This window comes from Trichomycterus rosablanca, chromosome 6 (genome assembly GCF_030014385.1).
Source record: "Trichomycterus rosablanca isolate fTriRos1 chromosome 6, fTriRos1.hap1, whole genome shotgun sequence".
In the NCBI taxonomy this organism is placed as follows: domain Eukaryota; kingdom Metazoa; phylum Chordata; class Actinopteri; order Siluriformes; family Trichomycteridae; genus Trichomycterus; species Trichomycterus rosablanca.
The window spans coordinates 29366748-29391929 of NC_085993.1; the positions used below are offsets into that span (position 1 = coordinate 29366748).

General features: G+C 38.7%; 1 protein-coding gene across 3 annotated transcripts in view; it reads left to right on the forward strand.

The window, feature by feature from the left end:
- Window positions 1-17468, forward strand: part of lrrfip1b (leucine rich repeat (in FLII) interacting protein 1b) — a 78529-nt gene extending 61061 nt beyond the window's left edge. For 2 of the 3 annotated variants that reach the window (XM_062997659.1, XM_062997661.1), the window contains 7 exons: window positions 1411-1503; window positions 1592-1715; window positions 11925-11974; window positions 12045-12162; window positions 14610-14689; window positions 14790-14894; window positions 16758-17468. In XM_062997659.1, the coding sequence (XP_062853729.1) occupies window positions 1411-1503; window positions 1592-1715; window positions 11925-11974; window positions 12045-12162; window positions 14610-14689; window positions 14790-14894; window positions 16758-16868 (681 nt within the window). In that variant the 3' untranslated portion in view covers window positions 16869-17468. The remainder of the gene's footprint in view (window positions 1-1410; window positions 1504-1591; window positions 1716-11924; window positions 11975-12044; window positions 12163-14609; window positions 14690-14789; window positions 14895-16757) is intronic. The other variant, XM_062997660.1, reaches the window with a different exon arrangement.
- The last annotated feature ends 7714 nt before the right edge of the window (window positions 17469-25182 follow it).

A 25182-nucleotide genomic window follows, 5' to 3' on the forward strand; every position in this document is an offset into this window, starting at 1 on the left:
GTGCTTTGTGGTGGTAATGAAGTCCTAATAATTAGTGATCAGGGGTGCGTTTCCTGATAACGATTGCGATTAGCGATCTTATGAACAACTTTAAGAACGACGTAACTTTAAAAACGCCTGTTTTGCGAGTGTTTCCCAAAAGCCCTCTTAAGTCTCTGAAACTATGAATGAGGTTTAAGTAGTTCTTTGTTGACTCCGCCTCTGAAAAGGCACTGCCAGTCCAAAACTGAATCACAGATTACCATTCAGTTTATTTAGTGGTATAAATTAGTGGTATAAAAACATTACATTTGCAATTGCTTTCTATTGCATATCAAGCATATAAATTGGCACACAATTAACCTTTCATGCATCAATCCGGAAGCATAGCGAGACTACAGCGCAAACTGGGGAACAATTTAGGAAAGAGAGGGCTAAGACAGGTGGAGGTCAGTTATCTGCAACAGGTCTTACTGTGGAAGAGGAAGCAACACTGAGAATACTAGGCCCAACAGCCACTGAAGGAATATCTGGGGGAGTAGATGTATGTTTAAAGGTCCCATTTACCCATCTGCCCCACCTCAGCCTACATTCCTTGTGCAATCTTCACTTTGCAGCAGTCCTGGGTCATCTCCTGGGCCTTCCTCTGCACAGTCCAATCAAATAGCTTCACCTGATCAACAAGACTTCATGGCCAAGCAGCTTTCAATGGCAGAGTTATAGCTAACCAATGCCATCTATGTCTTTGCCAGTTATACTGCCCTCTGAACAAGCATTTAATCTATTTCCTTTAGATGTGTACATCAACAAATGATCTCACGTTCTTCAATACAATTAAATTATTTTTCAAGAGAATAAAATGATTTAAGCATTGAAATACAACATTGCATATTTTATAGTCAAAACTGAATGAATGACTTGCATTATGTATATACTGTATTTATATATTATTAGATATGCATAATTCAAGTATAATTCAATTCAGATTTTATTTATAACGGTGATGTTGCCGTGTATAGAACCAGTGTGTCTGTGAGGTTTTATTTTAAGGCAAATTAGCTGAATTTATTTTTGTGCAGGCAAACTTCAGGTTAAGAAGGATTTAGTAAGTGACGAATGGGTCAGACTACTCATAATTTATGAATGATTTTAAATAATGCGTTAGTTACGAAGTTATGAAACACTTTAAATTTAAGAATGTTCTTAAGTACGAGGTTATGAAGTACTTAGCGTTACGAACGTTTTGGAAAACGCACCCCAGTAAACTTTCTTATCTTGGCTGCTTTAACTTTTTCTTTCATGCAACAACTTATTTCTGCACTATTTGTCAGTACTGTCACACTGTCCTCTATTTATTAACTTTCTGTTTCACCTTATTTCTTTCTCCTCTTCTCTTTCTGTTTATGCTCTGCTGCTGCTGTATTGGTGTAGGCCTTAGAGAGACAGAAGGAGTATTCAGATATTGTGCAAGATGAACGTGATGAACTAAGGGATGAGGTTTTCCGGCTCAGGAATGCTCTAAAGGTAGAGCAATTTAGACTTAAGGGAGCGTCTGTCAGGCAATAGTTTATTATGGCTGAGTAATTCAAACCTTTCTGTTTTTCTTTAAAAGAAACATGGCATTGCTCTTGAATCAGATGTAACAACGAATGGTGAAACAAGCAACGTGATTAATGGACCTGAACACTCTAAATCAGCTCAAGAGACACCTACTAGGTGTGGGGACAGCAAGTTGGGTAAGACTATAGTATTTTAGTTAAAATACCCCTAAACCTTCAATTCATTATTTTTAAATGGTTTGCGTAGATTTGTTGGTTCAGGTCATACGTATTTACGCTGTACATAAGACACCAATGATAATAATAATAATAATAATAATAATAATAATAATAATAATAATGCATGTATTCTTGAGATAAGGGAAAAATATAATTTAGGTCTTCTTTTTTAACCGACAGTTGGGTAGAACTTTGGGCTATCAATTAAAAGATTATGCCATTTAGTCATTTTTGGGCCCTTGAGCAAGGCCCTTAACCCTCCTCCTCCTCCTTGTTTCTACACTCACTTACCATATAGAAGCCTTTTGTAGTTCTACAATTACTGACTGTAGTCCATCTATTTCTCTACATCTATTTCCCACAGGACCACCACAGAGTAGGTATTATGTAGGTGGTGGATCATTCTCAGCACTGCAGTGACACTGACATGGTGGTGGTGTGTTAGTGTGTGTTGTGCTGGTATGAGTGGATAAGACACAGCAGCGCTGCTGGAGTTTTTAAACACCTCACTGTCACTGCTGGACTGAGAATAGTTCACCAACCAAAAAGATCCAGCCAACAGAGCCCCATGGGCAGCGTCCAGTGACCACTAATGAAGGTCTAGAAGATGACCAACTCAAACAGCAGCAATAGATGAGCGATCGTCTCTGACTTTGCATCTACAAGGTGGACCAACTAGGTAAGAGTGTCTAATAGAGTGGACAGTGAGTGGACATGATATTTAAAAACTCCAGCAGCACTGCTGTGTCTGATCCACTCATACCAGCACAACACACACTAACACACCACCACCATGTCAGTCACTGCAGTGCTGAGAATGATCCACCACCTAAATAATACCTACTCCTGACCATTGAAGAACAGGGTGAAAGCAGGCTAAAAAAAAGTATGTAGAGAAACAGATGGACTACAGTCAATAATTTTAGAACTACAAAGAGCTTCTATATGGTAAGTGGAGCTGATAAAATGGACAGTGTGTAGAAACAAGGAGGTGGTTTTAATGTTATGGCTGATCAGTGTACATGTACATATTTGTACATGACAAATAAAGGGAATTTTATCCACCGAGAGCAAGAAGTGAAAAAGCATTTTTTTTTGCCAGTTTGACATCTTGACCTCTTGCTAAGGACAGGTGAAGTTAAATGTACTTTCCAAGTACAGATCTTGCATTTTAACAAATTTAAATAAAATTATTCAAAAACATAAATGTAATTTGATGTGCATACACATATCCTTTGGATTTCTTTTAAAGTATTTTTTATTATTATTAATTTCTTGATTTTTAACATAATAATAACACTGGTCAACAGAGATTTTGTTTCTTGAACACTTTTGGGTGTGTCTTAGGTGTTTTGAGCTGCTGATAACAAAAATCACCTCAGAATTTTCCTATCACGTACCATTTTTTTTATTCATGCCTCAAGGCTGTCTTGTTATACAGTGACAATGTCTATCCTTCAGTACCTATTGGTATGCTGCACACATGAAGGAAACATACCAGACGTGGAACTGTTGTTGACACACATCAAGTACAGCAACTACAACTGAAACATCTGGAGATTTAGAGATTTAGAGTGGCACTGCTTCTTGGATTGCAGCTCAGATATACCAAGTATTGCTGCTTCATTTGCAATTGGGACAGCCATAAGAAGAATCATATTACACTAAAAAGAACTGGCCAAATCATCAGAATTTGACCCAATTTGGCACATAAACCACTTGTGGACCCAAAAAAAGATGTTCACTTCACATAAAACTCGGGCTGATGAAAAATTTTATGAAAGCAATGAACAAAAAGCAGGAAGAGTTCCCAAGAATAACTGATACTTAGATTAGTGAAGGCATTTCTGTTGGTCCACAAATGCGACACATTATGAATGATCAGTTCAAAGAGCTGGTGGTGAGACCTGAGAAAATCACTTGGAAATAATTTCAGGATGTTGCTGAAAATTTTCGACTGCCAAACTTCATCAAACTGGTTGACAACCTTCTTCAAGCTTACAAAGTGATGAAGTGCAGCGTCACTGAAAATTCATTCCCTGCACTGACACTTGGATTTCTTCCCTAATCTTGGTGCAGTAAGTGATGAGCATGGCGAATGCTTTCACTAAGACATTGCCACAATGGAAAAATGTTACCAAGGCCACAGGAATCCGTCAATGCTGTCAATTGCTGGATACTAATACGAGATGCACCAGATGTTGAGTAGAAACAAAAATCAGCAGCAAAACACTTTTAGCTCAGTTGAACTAATGACAGGTATAAGATTTGAATGTGTTATAATCAGTAAGACTTAATCTCATGTTTCTCAAAATTTCTATGTGATACAGACAATCAGAAACTACATTTGTGTTCAGCTCGAATGGGTCTGTCACAATCACCAAAAAAATTCAAGGAAACAGAACTTTGACAAAAAATTGTTGTCCAGTGTAATGTTTTATTTTACATTGATTTAATTATATGGAAAATCTATTAAGTTATTGAAAGGATTTTTCTTTATATCCTCTGGAAACATAATATGTGTGAATATTTTGGAATTCAGATCTTTACTCAATGCTTTTATGTTGGAAACGTCTATTATTTAATGTGTTGTAAATTGTACTGTGATTTTATCATTTTTTATCAACTGATTTTATGTAAACATGTTCATAACCTGTTTAGAAGTATTTAACTCCTACATACCTATACTGTGGTAATAATTAATCATCCAGATCAGCGTTTCTTAATTCATTTAATCTACAATATTCTGGAAATTCCTCCAACCTGAATCATGTACATGAAGAAATCTGGGGTGTGATTCTGTTTTTTCCTGATTTCCTTGACCTCTTTGTCTATAATCTTAATCTTCACCAATCAAGGTCTAATTCCAATCTTTCCAGTCTAAAGAACAACTTTGTTTAAGATGATAGTCTTCATATCTTCCCAATAATGTTCCAGAAAGACCTCCAAAAGATCAAACATCTGAACTGGACTGCACATCAAGAATGGAGCGGAAATACCACATAGTGGCACCCAACAGGATAATCGGTGCAACCATCCGAGAAGAAAACAGACCTCCAGCACATGAAGATATCATTTTAATTCCTGAAGCACCATGCATTGTGGCAAGGATTCAGGAGTGTACCCAATTTTCTACCCCAAATAAAGCGGACAGGGAGTCCGTTAGAGCTGAAAATATAGCAGAAGCATTTTCTCAAAGGTTGGACCAGACTAAAGACTGTGGTCTGCCAGGAACTGTTCAAGAAACATTTACAAGTCAAGAGAATGGAGTCAAAACAGCATTAAAGAATGTACACAAACAAGAGAAGAATTTGGAAACAATATTTTATAAGGAGAGAGGGGCTTTCAGTGTCACTAAAGATGCCAACAGAAGCCAAATGCAGAGGCCATTAAGACCTTTAAGTAAAGATATTAATAAAGCACTTACCTCACCCCAGATTAGTAATACAGAAGATGAGCTAAACCTTGCAGCCACTCATCAGGAAAACCAAACAAATGCAGACGCAACTGAAATTCCAGGCACCAGTAAAGCCTGCCAAGGTCATTTTTCTAAGGATTTTGAAGTGTCAAGTATCAAAAACAAAGATAACCCTTTGAGTAATGATGAGTCTGAAACTGAGCTGGATCTTAAATCTAAGGATGTTCTACGCTACATGATTGCCATACCACCAGAAGAAAAAGGCATTGCTTTATTTTTAGATAGTTGCCAAGAAGCTTTTGTGCTGGACCTTCAGGCTTTGTGGCTTGATGCCAGTGTTGAGCATCAAACAAAATCCACCAAACCAAAGCACGGGACCAAAAAAGAACATGCTTGTAGTGTGTCATGATTTTACAGTATTGGCACAGTTCAAGTTGCCACTTTATAGTGTTTATCTACATTGTACCTAAACTTATTGGCCATTTTGTCAGATACACCTGAGTGAAAGTACTAACTGTAGCCCATTTGTTACTAGTCAAGCCAGAAAGTCTGCACACCCCTTTCACCTTCCACAGATGTTTGATTGGATTCAGGTCTGTGCTCTGGCTGGGTCACTCAAGGACATTCACAGACTTTCACTGAGACCACTCCTTTGTTCTCTTGGCTGTGTGTTTCGGGTCATTGTCATCTTGGAAGGTAAACCTTCGCCCCAGTCTGAGGTCCAGAGCGCTCTGTAGCAGGTTTTCTTCAAGGATCTCGGTGTTCTTAGCTGCATTCATCTTTCCCTCTATCACGACTAGTCGCCCCGGTCCTGCTGCTGAGAAACATCCCTACATCATGATGCTGCCACTGCCATGCTTCACTGTAGTGTTGGCATTAGCCAGGTGATAAGCGGTGCCTGGTTTCCTCCAGACGTGACGCTTGGTATTCAGGCCAAAAAGTTCAATTTTGGTTTCATCAGACCAGAGAATCTTGTTTCTCATGGTTTGAGAGTCCTCTGATTCTGATTCTGATTCTTTTGGCAAACTCCAAGTGGGCTGTCATGTGCCTTTTACTAAGGAGTGGCTTTCGTCTGGCCACTCTACTATAAAGGGGTGATTTGTGGAGTGCTGGCTGTTCGGTTGATCTTCTGATAAGTTCTCCCACCTCCACAAGGATAAGCTGGAGCTCTGTCAGAGTGACCCTCGGGTTCCTGCTCACCTTCCTGGCCGAGGCCCGTCTTCCCCGATCGCTCGGTTTGGCCGGGCAGCCAGGTTTAGGAAGATTTTTGGTGGTTCCAAACTTCTTTCATTAATGAATGATGGTGGCCACTGTGCTCTTTGGGACCTGTAAAGCTGCAGCAATTTTCTGTACCTTTCTCCAGATCTATGCCTTGACACAATCCTGTTTCTGAGGTCTGCATATAATTCCTTTGACCCCATGGCTTGGAGTTTGCTCTGATATGCACAAAAAAATGTGACGAAAAAATGAACTCAATCTATTATAGAATGAGTCTGTAATGTAATAAGAAGTGGAGAAGGTGAAATGGGTGTGCAGACTTTCCAGCTTGACTGTATGTACATTCACTGAACACCTTATAAGAAACACTGTAATAATACTGGATATGGTGTCTTTGCTTTCTGAACAGCCTCCATTCTTTTGTTGCATACATAGGAAATTTGGTTACATTTAAAATATCTGGTAATAATCAAGCTAGATAATCAAGCAGTTTTGTTAACTGAGGTTGTTATGAATAAATCAGATTGAATAGTTTTTGCTGCACTATATATATATAAATATTTTACCTGCACATTGGGTGTTCTTGTTTAAATAGACAAAGTCTTGTTGTTGTTGTAATGTTAAGTTTGGCTCATTTTACTTGTTAGAATGTCAGTGTAAAGAAAATGACAGAATTGTTAGAAACATTTTGAAAGCGAGCTTGATTTTTTGTTATATATTCATCCACTAAATCATATCTGTTTTACTAAATTATGTAATACCAGCTAAAACACTGGAATGTTAAATGGAAAATACCAAAAATGTACTTTTAAAAATAAAGATCATTACATTTCTGATCATCTGAGCAGAATAAACAGCAGTAGATTTACAAATAATTAACAAGAAAAGATTCCTGTTCACTGGCATTACGGCTGTAATCTTAAAGGGGAACCAAATTATTAAAAGAAAGAGAGAAAACCGAACCAGATGTAAGGCTGGGAGAGAGACAAACTCACAAGAACTATTGTTGCAGCATTACCTGGGAGTTGCATTGTTCATCAGTACAAAGGCAGTCTGGAAAATGTAGGAAGTAATACACTGTCCATTATATAATCGTCCAATTTCTAAAACCTATTTCTAAACCTATTTTTTTTTATGTTGCTGAACAATACTAAGGTAGACAGATACTCACAGATACAATTAGCTGAGTGACCAGTTGTTTTTAGGTGTTATAGTATATAATTAGTATATTATCATATTATATACTAAGCAAACAGTAACCTATTACAAGGTGAATAGACACCATACTTTTTACTTGCCTGTAAATGTAAACTTACTGGACATATACTTTAATCAGTATATATATACTTTAATACATAATGTTTTATGTATTGCTCTAAGACACTAGGCTTGATGCTTTGAGTATATGGCACTATTAGCAGGTGCTCCTATGTCCACTATTAAACCCTTGCAACTCATTCAATATGCAGCTGCTCGCCTGGTTTTTGACCAACCTAAACACTGCCACATCACCCCACTGCTGCGTTATCTTCACTGGCTTCCTGTAGCTGCACGCATTCACTTTAAAACACTGATGCTCGCCTACAAAGCCAAAAATGGACCAGCCCCAAGCTACCTTCGAGGTCTAATCAAACCCCGCTCTGTACCACGCAGCCTCAGAGCCACTAGTCTCGCTTGACTTGATCCTCCACCCAGGACTCGAGGAAGACAAGCATCAAGGCTCTTCTCTGTACTTGCACCCAAGTGGTGGAACAAACTTCCTCTGTGTCCGAACATCTGAGTCTCTTGCTGTCTTCAAAAGACTAGAGAAGGGAAATGTTTGCTATGGAAGCACTTTTGTAAGTCGCTCTGGATAAGAGCATCTGCTAAATGCTGAAAATGTAAATGTTTAGCCCCAGATGTGAGGCATGTTCTTATCAGTGTAATATTTTATTAGGTTTTGAGGAAATTGAGGAAACACCTTGGACAAGTTGCCAGTCCATTTCAGGACACACACACATCTAGGGCAATGTCTGGTATCTTAAATTAACTTGCCTACATGTGTTTGGACTGTGGGAGGAAACTGAAGCTCCTGTAGGAAACCCACACACACACACAGGGAGAACATGCTAACTCCACACAAAAAGAACCCGGACTGCTCTACCTGGGAATCAAACCCAGGATCTTCTTTCTGTGAGGCGACACTGAACCACTATGCCAGCCTAATGGATTAAAGTAAAGCAAAAAAGGAGGTGGAATGGTATAAAATATTGGGAAACACTGTTGGAGAAACAAGTAACCAATTAAAGTTGAGACATGAATGCTGGTGTTGGCAACATCCTTTATATAAACATTTTAAAGCAATACATTTTTAGACATTTTGCATCCTTATCTGAAAATACCAGGTTGCTTAATCACCTGATCATATTTGGTGCTATGCAAAGGTATTATTCAAAAGGTCAAGATTTTGTTGATTTTTTGCATGGAAAAAAAGCACTTCTGTAGTAAACAAATCTAAATATGCCATTTTAGTGCCAGATTTTTTTTTTATTTGCTGAATTTCACATATTTCTAAAATAAAATATGAAATGTGCCCTAACTGTTGTACATTTAGGCCAGAATACGTCAGCTTATTTATACTTTATCATGATCAGGGTCACAGCAGGTCAGGCTCCATTGGCAAACACTAGGAACACTCAAGACAAGAATAATCTAGACAGGGTAATCTATCACAAAGCTCATAAATATTTAATTTTATATAACAGATTTTTATATGTAAGTGAAATAAATTTATTCAGAGAAAAAATTAATTTATCAGTGCCAAAGTTGAAAATGACCAAACGATGCAAACATTACACAGAAAGGAAGATAATTAATCATTCCCACCATGCCTCCTGCCAAATACACTATATGGCTAAAAGTATAAAGACATTTTACAATGAGCTTGTTGGGAACCCCATTCCAAAATCATTGGCATTTATATGGTGGCATCACCACCCTTTTTCCTAAGGCAATATCCACAATATTTTGGAGTGTGCCTTTGGAAATTTCCCAAACTGTTGCTACATATTTGGAGGCTTACAGTGTATTTTACATAGTTGATTTTATACATCTGATAGAAATAGGCATGTTTAAATTTGTGAGCTCAGTAATGAGATGGGGGTCCCAATATTTGTGACTTTTGATTGAATCTTTTACTCAAAATCTTATCCTGATGACAATTTGTAATGACACTGATTATTTGTAAGAACAGATATTTAAGATAAATTCTATATAGAAACATTTTTACTAATGGTCTTAGACTTTTGGCCCATACTTAAGTTCGAAGGCCAGGGTCTGTCATAGTGTGGAGGGGCACAAATGCCCTTGACCTGGATAGCTTGCACATCATTGATGGCATCATAAAAATTAAAAGATATCCTCACATTTTGGAGCGACACAACTCTGTTTGTCATGACAATTCAGCCATATTCTGTATGTGTTACAACAACAAGGCTGCATAGTCCAGGAATCCACAGGCTATACCGACAGACAGCTTGTACTCCAGACCTGTATCCTATTAAATTGTCTAATGTAACAAATGTTTTGCTTTCTGAAGCACAAAATACAACTGCAACATCTGAAGACTTAAGCAATAAGCAATATTCCCTTGGTCCTCAAATTTTCTCTCAATCATTGCTTAAAAAAATATGATGTAACAGTGGTAGGCATGATGCTTTTCCAGCTTTTTGAAAATGTGTTGCATTTAAAATAAGCATTTGCTATTAAAAATGGGTTTACAAAATAAGATTATGTACTGCTTTCAATTTAATACAGGCTCAAACAATTAACATCAACAAATCACTACTTTCTGTTCTATTAGCAGTTTGCATACTGTCCCAGCTTTTTAAAAATTAGTTTAATCGTTTCATATAAAACATGTGGTGTGAAAAATAATTCCCCTCTGCCGATATGTCTAACTTTTGTCAGAATTTTAGATTGAACAAAGATGATAAGACATGAATGTATTTAATATTATTGTTTATGACTTTATTATACAAGAGAAACTAGACGAAAAGTGAATTCATAGAGAGAAATCAAGAAGAAAACCAGTGCAAAACGTAAATATCATTGCTTGTCTGACAAAAAAAAGCAGCTGTATGATCCTTAAACCTTTCTGACAAAAAGCAATCTCAGTAATAAGCCCACCTGCCTTGAAGATCGGTGTTTGCCTCAGTTATGGAATCATGTTCTTCTGCCTTTCCAAATTTGGCTCCGAGATGGGGCAAGGAGGCAAAGATGATGAGGTCCGTTCAACTGACAATCCCTTGCACCTTGTTAATTCATTCCAAGTGGAGGTGTTTCTATATATCATGGTTTTTTCCCTTACAGATTTGCAAGCTCCTCTGTCGGGCAACCTGTCTTTTCTCTAAAACAATTATTCTGGCCGTTGTTGCAGCGTTTTTTGCCCTTACCGTGGAACCACCCTGGGAGATCGAATTGCCCAAAAGATGGCACCACATCTACATAAATTCATGCTTGGGCTCTGATAGTTATTGGGATTGTGGTTGGTTGCTGTTCCCGGCTTATTCCAAGGGTTCCCTGCCTTTACTTTTTTTCCAAGAACTGGGTTGTTGCAGACAGCCAGAGCAGCCTGTTATATTGTGACAACCAGTTCTCAGTTCTGTGTTATCCCTTTTTAACAGGTACTTTTTGTTTGTGTTATTTTGGCCACCACTTTTATTTGCTTTTATCCCTTTTTTGTTAGTAGCTAGTTTTATTTTCATTTCTTACAGCTGCAGGGTTTCACATCTTGTTCCAGTAGCCTATCCTGATACACAAAGTGATGGTAATGGTGTGGGTGTTGAACATTGTGGGTGTACATTTGAAGTAGATAAATGATGGAAGTATATAAAAAAATTAGGGCTGTCGAAGTTAACGCGATAATAACGCATTAACGCAATCTCAATTTAACGCGATTTAAAAAAATAGTGCCGTTAACGCAGATTCTAGTTCATGTTGAGACTTGACTGGTAGAACAAACATTTTAATGTCGGACTTGCCACCGTTGTTCATTTGCGGTTTGTTAAAATAATATAACTGAGCGTCGTAGGGATGCACTTGCATAATAAAGAAATAAATACACGGTATATTCACAAGTTGTCGGGAGCAAAACACTTTATTAACTTAATCTGTTACGGCACTGAATACCGGAGTCAAGCACGCTGATCCATGAACTATGGAAGCCCCAAAAGGGTCAAAACACACTCACTTCGTGTAGAAACGTCCACTTTTCACATTTCACTTAAAAAACCTTGTTTTCTATAACATTTACACAGATTTTATTTAATGTGATTAATCGCGATTAACTATATGAAATTCTGAGATTAATCGCGATTAAAATTTTTAATCGTTTGACAGCCCTAAAAAATATATAAAAATAGTTAAATATTAGTTTTCACCAATTGTATCAATATGTATCATGTTTTAATTAAACATCAACTTACATTGTAGACAAAATGTGAAACTTTATCAAGATTCACAAATAGCTATTTGTTTCTGTTTTCTTTTAGAGATCCGTATGAGAAAGCTGGTTGATGAAAGAGACAGTTTGCTTGAGCAGGTATGTCGCATCACTGTATTCAAATGTGCATAGTTTATACCCGTAAGTTTCTGTGTCTCTATGTGTGCAGGTCAGAAAGCTTAAATTAGTCGCTGACCAGAAGCAGAGGAATGGCACACATGAAGATGTAAGCCCAGGTGACGATGACCTTCAAAGCAATAAAGACCCTCATATTCTCGACTTACAGAGTAAGACACATATATCCAAAAACAACTATTTAATCAAATTTGTGTGCACGTTAAATTTGTCTACTATTTTCAGTAGACCTGTTATCACAATCTGCTTTTTAAAAAGCTTTGAAGCTCATTTAAATGCACTTCAGGTGCCTATTTTGATATTCAGCATTACAGGGCAAGCAACTGAAAAATCACACTGGACTTAATCTGATGATTTGCACTGAATGGTGTCAGCCAGATTTGTGTAGTCAATAACTGCTAATGCCAATTCTCAAGCAGGCTTCTAAGTGTTCATTAGTAAGAGTGGACCGATATTTAGACCGATAGGGCTGATTCACATAAGCAGGTTGATCCAAAAATGCTGTCAAATATGTGGCACATTTTTATGTTTGGATATTGTTCCTCAGCCAGCAAGTTCCAAAATTGTCCAGCAGAGGCCGTTAACTTGATATGAACGTCAAATTGTAGGGTTAAAATTTCATCTTCATAAGTGGATGGGTCCACGTGGAACAACAACACAGTTTTGAAGCCAGCACATCAGCTTTAGCTGTACCACCGAATGGAAAGCACATGAATGTTGCAGTCGGATCAAGCAAACTAAAATCGCTGTTTAAAGTCTGCTATCACATTCTGGCTACTGGTGATTGACATGAAATGTGGCCACTGTTTTTATAATTTGCTGTTTGTTACCATAGCTACACCTCAGACCACCTAAAACACTGCAAATCTAGAAGGTTTTCAATCACGTTGACCTGGTTAAATGAGGCACGATCTACCAGCGTGCGCTGTCGATCGCAACTGACATATTGGGCACTTCTAATGTTATAGTTTAACAGACAAAAGTACAAGAAATGATTTCCGATGTTTTTATTTAGCAACTTAATTGTATTTTGTAAATATAAACAATATGTAGAATTTGATGCCTGCAACACACAAAAGATGACAGAAGCACGTTTACCACTGTGTTACATCAAATTTTCTATGAGTTAGACTTTTTAATTATTTGACTAAGGACAATTGTTGCAGTTTTGCAAGCCGACTTTTTTCCCATTTTTGTTTAAAACAAGACTTTAGCTGCTCAACAGTCCATGGACACTATTGTCTGATTCTTCTCTTTATGGGGTGCCATACATTTTCAATAGGAAACAGATCTGAACCACAGGCAGAGGCTAGTCAAGCACATGCACTCTGTGTATACAAAGCAACACTGTTGTACTGTGTGCAGAATGAGGCATGGCACTGTCTTAATGTAATAACCACCAAAGAATGACCTAGATGGCAGAATATAGAGTCTATCTAAAATTCCAAAATATATGCTTCCTTTGACAATGGTACCTTCACAGATATACCCAAGCAAGTTACCCAAGCTGTGGGCACTAATGCACCACATACCGTGACAGATGTTTGCTTTTGCACCTTTTGCTGATGTTAGTCTTAATGATCTTTTTCATCTTTGGCACAAAGAACGCATTCTTTTTTTCTTAAAATCAAGCTAAAACATGGACCTCATCCAACCATAGCACTGTGTCTTTGGATCCATCTAAGATGAGATCTGACCCAAAGAACTTTTCTCTATAGAATCGATGTATGGCTTTCTCTTTGTATCATAAAGTTGAATTTCTTGTTGCAGCGGTAAACTGTGTTAAGTGACAACTGTTTTCCAAAGTACTCCAGAGTCAATGTTACTATTTTTACCACAGCAATATGACAGTTTTTCATATATTGTCATATACACTGATCAGCCATAACATTAAAACCACCTCCTTGTTTCTACACTCACTGTCCATTTTATCAGCTTCACCTACCATATACAGTCAAGATGGAAAGTCTGCACACCCCGATTTAGTGCAGTCAATTTTGTTTTTCGCTGCTGAGGGATACCCAACTGCATCCGAGGAGAGCATATTGCTGCTCACGCCTCTTCCGACACGTGCACAGCTCTCTTCTCGCCCCTGCACTATGCACAGGCATCTCTTCTGCCAATCAGGGTCCTTACACAGTGTATAAAGATTCCACCAGCACATAGTCCAGTCGTCCCGCCCTAGCTTAGAACCAAGTTTAGAACTGAGGAGTTCAGAATCTCGGCGCTGGTGAGCTAGCAGAATATCCTGCTGCACCACCTTGGCACCAGAGATCCTTGTTTTTACTGCAATGTCTGGAAATGGGGTTTTGGTGTTACCACTCTCCTTGTTCAGACAAAATGTTGCCTCATCACTGCATCCTGACCAGCACAAGCAGTGTTCTTGATTTTTAATGCAGCTTGGTTACTATTTCACAGTCGTACACTCATCCACACACAAAAATGCTGAAATCTAGAAAATAATGGCAAAAGAATCACAGGACTGTAAACAAGCTCAGGTTTGTTCTCATTTAATCAGGGAACGGCACTAGTCTGTAATGTTCTGTGTTTTATGACAGGTTCTAGTCTAAATCCATATTTTCCTCTTTCATCATTGCAGGAGATGCTAACAGGCAAATCAGTGACCTGAAATTTAAACTGGTAAAGTCAGACCAAGAGGTTACAGCACTTGAGCAAAATGTGAGTATTAAATTTTTTTTTTATTAATTGTTAAAGACATCTTAACATTACTATTAGAATGTAAATGTGATTTATTGGCTCTTTTTTAACTGTTTTTTAGATTATTCGTCTAGAGAGTCAGGTGACTCGCTACAAAACAGCCTCTGAAGCAGCTGAAAAGGTGGAGGATGAGCTGAAAGCGGAGAAACGTAAACTGCAAAGAGAGGTACGGAGTCAGATGGATGGATGGGTGGGTGGGTGGATGGATGGATGGATGGATGGATGGATGGATGGATGGATATCTCTGCCACACCGACAAACATGTATATGTTGCTTAGTGAAAATCAATCCCCATCTAGTGGACACTTGAAGTGACAACAAGGCTATTGTTTGTTTGTTAATTATGATTTTAACGTCATGTTTTACACTTTTGGTTACATTCATGACAGGAACGGTAGTTACTCATTACACAAGGTTCATCAGTTCACAAGGTTATGTCGAACACAGTCATGGACAATTTAGTATCTCCAATTCACCTCACTTGCATGTCTTTGGACTGTGGGAAGAAACCCGGAGCACCCGGAGGAAACCCACGCGGACACGGAGAGAACATGCAAACTCCACACAGAAAGGACCCGGACCACCACACCTGGGCATCGAACCCAGGACCTTCTTGCTGTGAGGCGACAGTGCTACCCACTTAGCCACCGTGCTACCCGACAACAAGACTAAACTGTCACAGACTATGTACAGTAAACTAAATATACTCTGTGTAATGACTCAAGAGTCTGAATTAGTATGGTAACAAATCAGAAAAGTCTGTAGATTTTACACAGAATAGAGGAAAAAAACATCCAATGAGTGGCCGTTCTGTGGATAGGAATGGCTGTTGATGAACTGGATCAACAAACTGGATCAAGCTGACAAGCTAACTGATTCAAGCTTACTGTGATTAGCACAAGAGCCTATAAGAATGTACCTTGAGTCAGATGGGCTACAGGAGTAGAAGACCACATTGTTCCTATCTGCCAACAGTAATCTGAATCTACCAAGGAAACAGGTTTATTGAACCAGGACACTGGAAGATCCCTGTGTGTCCAAATTTAGTTGTCTTATTCCATAGTTATTCCAGCATGGTGGTGTACCATTTCACAAAGAACAAATAATCTTATGTTCCATAAACATGAAGATGTATTCAGTATACTTCAATGACCTTCCCAGTCAATGGATCTGAATTCTATAGCATTTTTATGATGTGGTAGAACAAGAGACCTGCAGCAATGTTTTAATGATTATATGATGCGGTTTTATTTATATATACCATATCTTTAAAAGATGTGTTCTAACTTTTTATTCTACAATAATTCAGGCTGTTCTGGGAGCACAGGGGGTCCTACCAAGTATTATTAGTATTAGCTCCTAATGATACATCTACTTAGTGTTTATAGAAAGCTATAGCCTTTACAGAGGTCCACTCTCTCTACTTAATCAACATCCTCCTCAAATCTCTTCACCTGAATGGCACAAAGTGTGTGGACACCACTGTACTCTTATGAGTTTAGATGTTTCACACACTTAAATTACATATAAAAGTGATATGCTTCCAAAATTGTGGAAACAGTGTGTGAAGGCCATGATGGTTCCCCATACATAAAGCAAGGTCTATAAAGATATGGTTTGACCAGTTTGTTTAGAAGAGCTCCAGTGGCCTGCACAGAGCGCTGACTCAACAACCTCATTAAACACCTTGGGAGGAATTGGAATGCTGATTTACGAGGAAGGGTTTTTTATCCAGCATCAGTGCCTGACCTCACATGTGGGCTTTTAAGTAAATGGTCACAAATGGGCACAGACAGTCTTGTGAAAAGTCTTCCCTAAAAATGGCTGTGGGTGGTAAGCAACTTTTTGGAATGAAATGTCCAGCAAACTTATGATTAGGTGTCCACATACATTTGACCATATACTGTGTTGTACCAGTTTATTAAACAAATCGTGCTATATATTTGAAGACATTTTTGCAGTCCTTTACGCCTCTTAAAAATACAACTACTATATATAGTACAAATGTCTATTTTACTTCTGTTTTCAGCTAAGATCAGCTCTGGATCGTATTGATGAATTACAAAACAGCAACAGCCACCTTTCCAAGAGACTGGAAAAGATGAAGGCCAATCGCAGTGCCATGCTTGCCCAGCAGTGATACCCGACCAAGCTGCGCTGCCAACCTGAAAGCCGCTTTCCTTGACATCTCTGTAGCATCTGCACATATCAGCCCATTTATCCCGGAGTCTGTAACATGCGACGCATTCCATTTTAACAATAATAATGTCCTGCAGATTTGTGAAGTCAAGTGGGAGCACACTCAGTGAATCCAGTACAGTACCCCAATAAAGACTATTGATGTTCCATGTGATGAAGTAGCAGGACTTTTTAAGCGCACTCTAAATAAGCACTGGACAAACTGGACAATCTTAATGGCTTTTTACTATCGGCTATGCTGTAGCTTCCACAGTGTTCACGTAAATGTACAGAAATGCCTGGACTGACTATTGAGCACAATGACTAGTGTGGCATTGAAGCATTATGTATGCAGCCTTCGGTGCCACCTACTGGATCATGCACTTTATTACAGAAGAAACCCTCTGGTGGTGAGAAGAGTCAACTGTGAGGCTGGGAGAGAGAAATGTAGAGTATCTGCAGATTTGACCACACATGTACAGGTTTTTATTGAAGTAAATATAGTATCTGGTTAAACCCTAATGTTCTGTTTACTGCTTGGCATAACTTGGTTTCATTTTAAAGCAAGAGTTAAGTAATAAAATAATAATAATAATAACATCTCTTAGCAATATCAACATTTCTAAAAATGACAATAATGTGGTGCACAGTCATGTTGGAACTGGATAGGGTCTTCCCTAAACTATTTGAAGCATATTTTTTCCTTTGTATAATTACACCTTAGGGCTGGGCGGTATGACCAAAAATTTGTAGCACAGTATTTTTCTAAGATTGTGATGTTTTCACAGTATATCACAGTATGGTTTCTTTTTTTTTGTATGACTGGGATTTGTACATGTCTGTGGCTGATTTTATTGTCATAAGTACATAGAATACAAAACATTTTCATTTCACCATGTATATAATGAAGGTTTTAAGTACTATAGGATTTGCTTGGCCCCACAAAATGACACAATATATGATGAATCAGTACGTGTGAAACAGGTGCAATATAAACACTGCCTGGCCAAAAAAAGGCCACACACTCTAATATTTTGTTGGAGCGCCTTTAGCTTTGATTACAGCACGCATTTGCTGTGGCATAGTCTCCACGAGCTTCTGCAATGTCACAACATTTATTTCTGTCCAGAGTTGCATTAACTTTTCCCCAAGATCTTGTATTGATGATTGTATTGTACAGTAGGCACTAGGCATGATGGGTGCATCACTTCAGCCGCCTCTCTTCTTACCCTGATGCGCCCATCACTCTGGAACAGGGTAAATCTGGACTCATCAGACCACATGACCTTCTTCCATTGCTCCAGAGTCCAATCTTTATGCTCCCTAGCAAATTGAAGCCGTTTTTGCCAGTTAGCCTCACTGACGAGTGGTTTTCTTAAGGCTACACAGCTGTTCAGTCCCAATCCCTTGAGTTCCCTTCGCATTGTGCGTGTGGAAATGCTCTTACTTTCACTATTAAACATTTCCCTGAGTTCTACTGGAGTTTTTGTACCATTTGATTTCACCAAACGTTTAAGTGATCGATCATTGAAGTTTGTTTTCCGACCACATTCCTTCCTCGAAGATGATGTTTCCCCACTGTCCTTCCACTTTTTAATAAATAATGCGTTGGACAGTTCTTAACCCGATTTTAGTAGTTTCAGCAATGTCCTTAGATGTTTTCTCTGTTTGATGCATGCCAACAATTTGACCCTTCTAAAAGAGATCTTTTCCACGACCACAGGATGTGTCATTCGACATGGTTGTTTAACAAATGAGAAGCTACTTACTGCATCAGTTAGGGTTAAATAACTTGTTGCCAGCTGAAACATAATCACCTATGCAGTAATTATCCAATGGGAGGCTCTTACCTATTTGCTTAGTTAAATCCAGGTGGTGACCTTTTTTTTGGCCAGGCAGTGTATATATATATATATATATATATATATATATATATATATATATATATGTATACACTCACTGTCCATTTTATCAGCTCCACCTACAGTGTATCACAAAAGTGAGTACACCCCTCACATTTCTGCAAATATTTTATTATATCTTTTCATGGGACGACACTATAGACATGAAACTTGGATATAATTTAGAGTAGTTAGTGTACAACTTGTATAGCAGTGTATATTTACTGTCTTCTGAAAATAACTCAACACACAGCCATTAATGTCTAAATGGCTGGCAACATAAGTGAGTACACCCCACAGTGAACATGTCCAAATTGTGCCCAAAGTGTCAATATTTTGTGTGACCACCATTATTATCACTGCCTTAACCCTCCTGGGCATGGAATTCACCAGAGCTGCACAGGTTGCTACTGGAATCCTCTTCCACTCCTCCATGATGACATCACGGAGCTGGTGGATGTTAGACACCTTGAACTCCTCCACCTTCCACTTGAGGATGCGCCACAGGTGCTCAATTGGGTTTAGTCCATCACCTTTACCTTCAGCTTCCTCAGCAAGGCAGTTGTCATCTTGGAGGTTGTGTTTGGGGTCGTTATCCTGTTGGAAAACTGCCATGAGGCCCAGTTTTCGAAGGGAGGGGATCATGCTCTGTTTCAGAATGTCACAGTACATGTTGGAATTCATGTTTCCCTCAATGAACCGCAGCTCCCCAGGGCCAGCAACACTCATGCAGCCCAAGACCATGATGCTACCACCACCATGCTTGACTGTAGGCAAGATACAGTTGTCTTGGTACTTCTCACCAGGGCGCCGCCACACATGCTGGACACCATCTGAGCCAAACAAGTTTATCTTGGTCTCGTCAGACCACAGGGCATTCCAGTAATCCATGTTCTTGGACTGCTTGTCTTCAGCAAACTGTTTGCTGGCTTTCTTGTGCGTCAGCTTCCTTCTGGGATGACGACCATGCAGACCAAGTTGATGCAGTGTGCGGCGTATGGTCTGAGCACTGACAGGCTGACCTCCCACGTCTTCAACCTCTGCAGCAATGCTGGCAGCACTCATGTGTCTATTTTTTAAAGCCAACCTCTGGATATGACGCCAAACACGTGGACTCAACTTCTTTGGTCGACCCTGGCGAAGCCTGTTCTGAATGGAACCTGTCCTGGAAAACTGCTGTATGACCTTGGCCACCATGCTGTAGCTCAGTTTCAGGGTGTTAGCAATCTTCTTAAAGCCCAGGCCATCTTTGTGGAGAGCAACAATTCTATTTCTCACATCCTCAGAGAGTTCTTAGCCATGAGGTGCCATGTTGAATATCCAGTGGCCAGTATGAGAGAATTGTACCCAAAACACCAAATTTAACAGCCCTGCTCCCCATTTACACCTGGGATTTTGACACATGACACCAGGGAGGGACAACGACACATTTGGGCACAATTTGGACATGTTCACTGTGGGGTGTACTCACTTATGTTGCCAGCTATTTAGACATTAATGGCTGTGTGTTGAGTTATTTTCAGAAGACAGTAAATCTACACTGCTATACAAGCTGTACACTGACTACTCTAAATTATATCCAAGTTTCATGTCTATAGTGTTGTCCCATGAAAAGATATAATGAAATATTTGCAGAAATGTGAGGGGTGTACTCACTTTTGTGATACACTGTATCATATAGAAGCACTTTGTAGTTTTACAATTACTGTCTGTAGTCCATCGGTTTTTCTACATACATTTTTATCCTGCTTTCACCCTGTTCTTCAATGGTCAGAACCCCCACAAGACCACCACAGAGCAGGTATTATTTAGGTGATGGATCATTCTCAGCACTGCAGTGACAATGACATGGTGGTGATGTGTTAGTGTGTGTTGTGCTGGTATGAGTGGATCAGACACAGCAGCACTGCTGGACTTAAATACTGTGTCCACTCACTGTCTACTCTATTAGACACTCCTACCTAGTAGTAACGTTGCTTACCCATTTGCTTTTTTGCAACAACCGTGCCCCGACAAACTGTACAGTATATAGTATTTTAATCTGTGTCGGAACAAAATAAAACTTCTAAACTGCTGACACAGCTCATTTCTTTGCTGTTTTTGTTTATTTTTTTCACCATATTGAGAAAACCTTTCTCATCCATTACCACTGTTATGCTACCACTAACTGGCTAACTAGTGAGCTGTAATCTGCACAATGCTCCATAGCGCTTTTAGTGGTGAACAATATTATATGATTTGCATCCTATTGAAGCTTACAGGTGTTGTATTAACTGTGGTACGGTATCAAAGTCAGCATACCAAATGAACTGTCATACCGCCCAGCTCTGTTACATCTGTTAGAATTTGTTGTGGCTGAAATGCACAAGTTTAATAATTAAAAGAGGTGTCTTGATATTTTTGTCCATATAGTGTATATATTCTCATTTTAACTTTGATGGCTGCAACATTTTTTTTAAAAGGTGGGACGATGGCATATTTTTACTTCTGTGCTATTTTATAATTTTGTGTTTACTTCTGTGTTACCTTATTTTGTTGTGGTTTCCTCCTGGAATATGTTGAGATCTATGTGGAAGGACGTCAGTTGTGGTGGTTGTGACACCTGTTCAGAATTCTGCTTGATATAACACTGACTGCTTAACATTCTGATATCCAGCTGCTCAACAGTCACTCTACATTCTACATTTTCGTCATTGTCTCCATGACAGAAGCTGGCTTTGGAACTTTGTGCTGGTAACAGTTTACTTCTTTCCGGCTTGGAAGCACAAAATCCATTATTTCCAAAAAATAATGGTGGACTTGTCAGACCACAGCATACATTTTCACTTTGCGTCAGTCAATCTTGAACCCAGAGAATAATAAACATGCATTTATAAATCGTGTTGTCGTTGATATTTGTTTTCCACTTGTTTTATATATGTTTTCTACATAGTAAAGCCTTAACTTGCATTTGTAGATGCAGTAGTGTTGTTTTACCAACAACCTCACAGCAAGAAGGTCCTGGGTGCGATCCCCAGGCGGTGTGGTCCGGGTCCTTTCTGTGCGGAGTTTGCATGTTCTCCCTGTGTCTGCATGGGTTTCCTCCGAGAGTTCTGGTTTCCTCCAACAGTCCAAAAACATGCATAAGTGGAGACACTGAATTGCCCTATAGTTGAATAGGTGTGTGTATGTGTGTGTATGTGTGTCTGCCCTGCGATGGACTGGCGCCCCGTCCAGGGTGTTACTGTGTGCCTTACGCCCATTGAAACCCCCACCCCCACCCCCCCACATGTGACCCTAATTGGATAAGCATTTAAGAAAGTGAGTGAGTGATTGTATATGCTTAGTACTGGTGGTGTAGGCAGAAAAGTACATTTACAAAGTCATACAAATACAGTAAGTTATGAGACCAATTTTTTATTCTTAACCACATTACAGTATCTATTACCCTGTCATTACCCAGTGTGTAGCCTGTTGCTAATTTAGTCAGTATACCTAATTCAATACAGTCGCTTAATGGTTAAGAAAGGAATTATCATTTTAAACATATAAATAAGAATGTAGGCAATATAGAATATCTTCTCTACAGTGACTGCACATGACAGGAAAAAGGTTTACAGTACATTCATAATGTATGTTTGTGAAAATATTTTAATTGTTTAATAAAAACAGTGTTTAGCCTTTGAAATACTGCGTTCAGCCGAAGATCACATAAGACCATATGTGTTCAGTTCTGTGATCTGTGTTCAAGAATATTAATGTTAATAATACTAAAATGCTTTTCTATTGTAGCAACTACAGAATCAGTCTGATCTGCTGGTAACTTTGCTGATTTGAACTAGGGCTGGGCGATATATCAAGATTTTATAAAATATCAATATATTTTCATACACGATATAAGATAAGACAATATCGTTTATATCGATACAGATGTTGCGTTCCAATTAGATCCGACAGTTCGTCTTTCTCTTCTCCCAGTTTGTCTCTGCACATGTTCACCTGCCCCGCCTCTCTCCCTCACTGAACACAACTCGCCCTCTCCACCGCCAATTCTTTCTGCCCTCAGAACACATTTCTGTAAGTAAAACTCCCATGATAGCATGGAGAGGTTTGAGGAGCTGGTTAGTAAAAAGAATAATAATGGCTCAGTTATTTGGAGATGGTTCGGATTCAATGATGGAGAAGTGTCAGATGAGCAGCAGAATAATGTATTCTGTAGAGAATGCCGAAAACAAGTCCAGACAAAAGGTTCCAGCTCCGTGTACCTTTGCTCATTCGTTTTTCACTTCAAATCCCAAAGTTTAAAAACAAGAAAACGAGTCGTTATTCGTTTCAAAAACCAATATTGGAAAACGGAAATAAACATACAAGCGCATGCACGCGCTGACATGCACGTATTTACTTCATATATAGAGAGTGTAAATTAAGCAAGTGTTGAGAAAGTAATAATAACGTAACGGTGCGTCTCCTGTTGTTCTGACTTGTGTGTTTGTATGTGATGTGCATATATTTGCTATAAAAAAACAAACATTATGGGAAGTGATTTCTGTACTGGATGTTGTACGTAGTCATGTTAGTTTATACTGGATGATCTCCCGACGTCTGACACGTCATTTATTTATTTATCTTGTATTATAGTATTTCTTGTTGTCGACCAATAAACATCCAAAAATTTTTAAAATTGCATGAACTAACTGCAGTAAACACGGAGCAAACAGCAATTAAACAACAAATAAAGCTGTTAAATAACAATAAAGTGCATGAAGCAGAACGCTGATTAAAATGCATTAAATGTCGTAATAGTTCTATACGGTAAAAAAATGTAAAGTCCAAACATGTGAGTGGGGGTTTAACGAGAACGCTACTTTTAATATCACACAAGCTCAGTGCAAAACAACAGAAGAACAAAAACACAGCCAGAAACATTTCTAATATCTTCCCTACACATTTGCTCCCTGCGCCCTATAGTGCACTTAACACTCTTAAAGGGCCAGATACGGTGGCCGAGAAGTGCAAAACAAATTAACATTTTAGAAAACAAAATAAAAAAAATAAAAAAAAAAAATTTTACAACAAAAACAAATTTACAAGAGCTGAAACACTTTTACCAATGCTGAAACAACTTTTCAAGAGCTGAAACACTTTTACCAACGCCGAAACAACTTTTCAAGAGCTGAAACACTTTTACCAATGCCGAAACAAATTTACAAACGGCCGATCTGACGGAAAGGGTAGGTACAATACACAGGAAGTGCTTGTTGCTTACCTGCTGTCAATCAAACTGTTTCTCAGGGGAGAAGTGAACGGAGTTTGTGGTGGTAACGCTAAACAATAGTGATGTGCAGATGAAGCCACATTAAAGGCTTTGAAGCTTTTTCCTGATTGTGCTGAAAATACCTGAGCGGGGGAGGAGGGGGGTGGTTAGGGTTGCACCTATAAAAAATATAACATGTCTTACACCGTCATGAGAACATTATCAAAATGTTTTATTTAGGGTGTTTATTATTTTCATTCTTTATAATATTTTAGGCAAAACAACACACTCTGCCCACTGCGCTACTCATACAGCGGTGTATTAAACAGATTGTTATGCTGATAAACCTGATAAACACCGCGTTACTAAGAATAAAAGCGAACACTACTTAATATAATAACCTAACGCTTTCTAATTCCCATGGTAGCAGCAGTTTCCTATGAGAGGCCGTGTAGGCCATAATTCTAAGTTGAATTCTCTCACACACACCATCATACTCTCACACACACACCATCATACTCTCACACACACACCATCATACTCTCTCACACACACCATCATACTCTCTCACACACACCATCATACTCTCACACACACACCATCATACTCTCACACACACACCATCATACTCTCACACACACACCATCATACTCTCACACACACACACCATCATACTCTCACACACACACCATCATACTCTCTCACACACACCATCATACTCTCACACACACACCATCATACTCTCTCACACACACCATCATACTCTCACACACACACCATCATACTCTCATACATGGTTTACTATACTCTTTCACATATACTACAATACCCACTTACAACTATAATCACACTTTCTTTTATTTACTATTATACTCTCATACACACAGCACTATTCTCTCGTGCACATATAACTATAGCTATGTAAAACAAAGATCTACTGTATGTGTAAGAGAATATTATTATATGTAAGCGTAATAAATAGTGTATGTGAATGCAAATAATCATGTTTATGGAACAGAATGATAGTGAATGTAAGACAGAATGATAGTGCATGTGAATAAGAATAGTTGTATGTGTGAGAGAGTTTGATGGTGTGTGTGTGAGAGTATGATAGTGTGTGAGAGAGTTTGATTGATACGGAA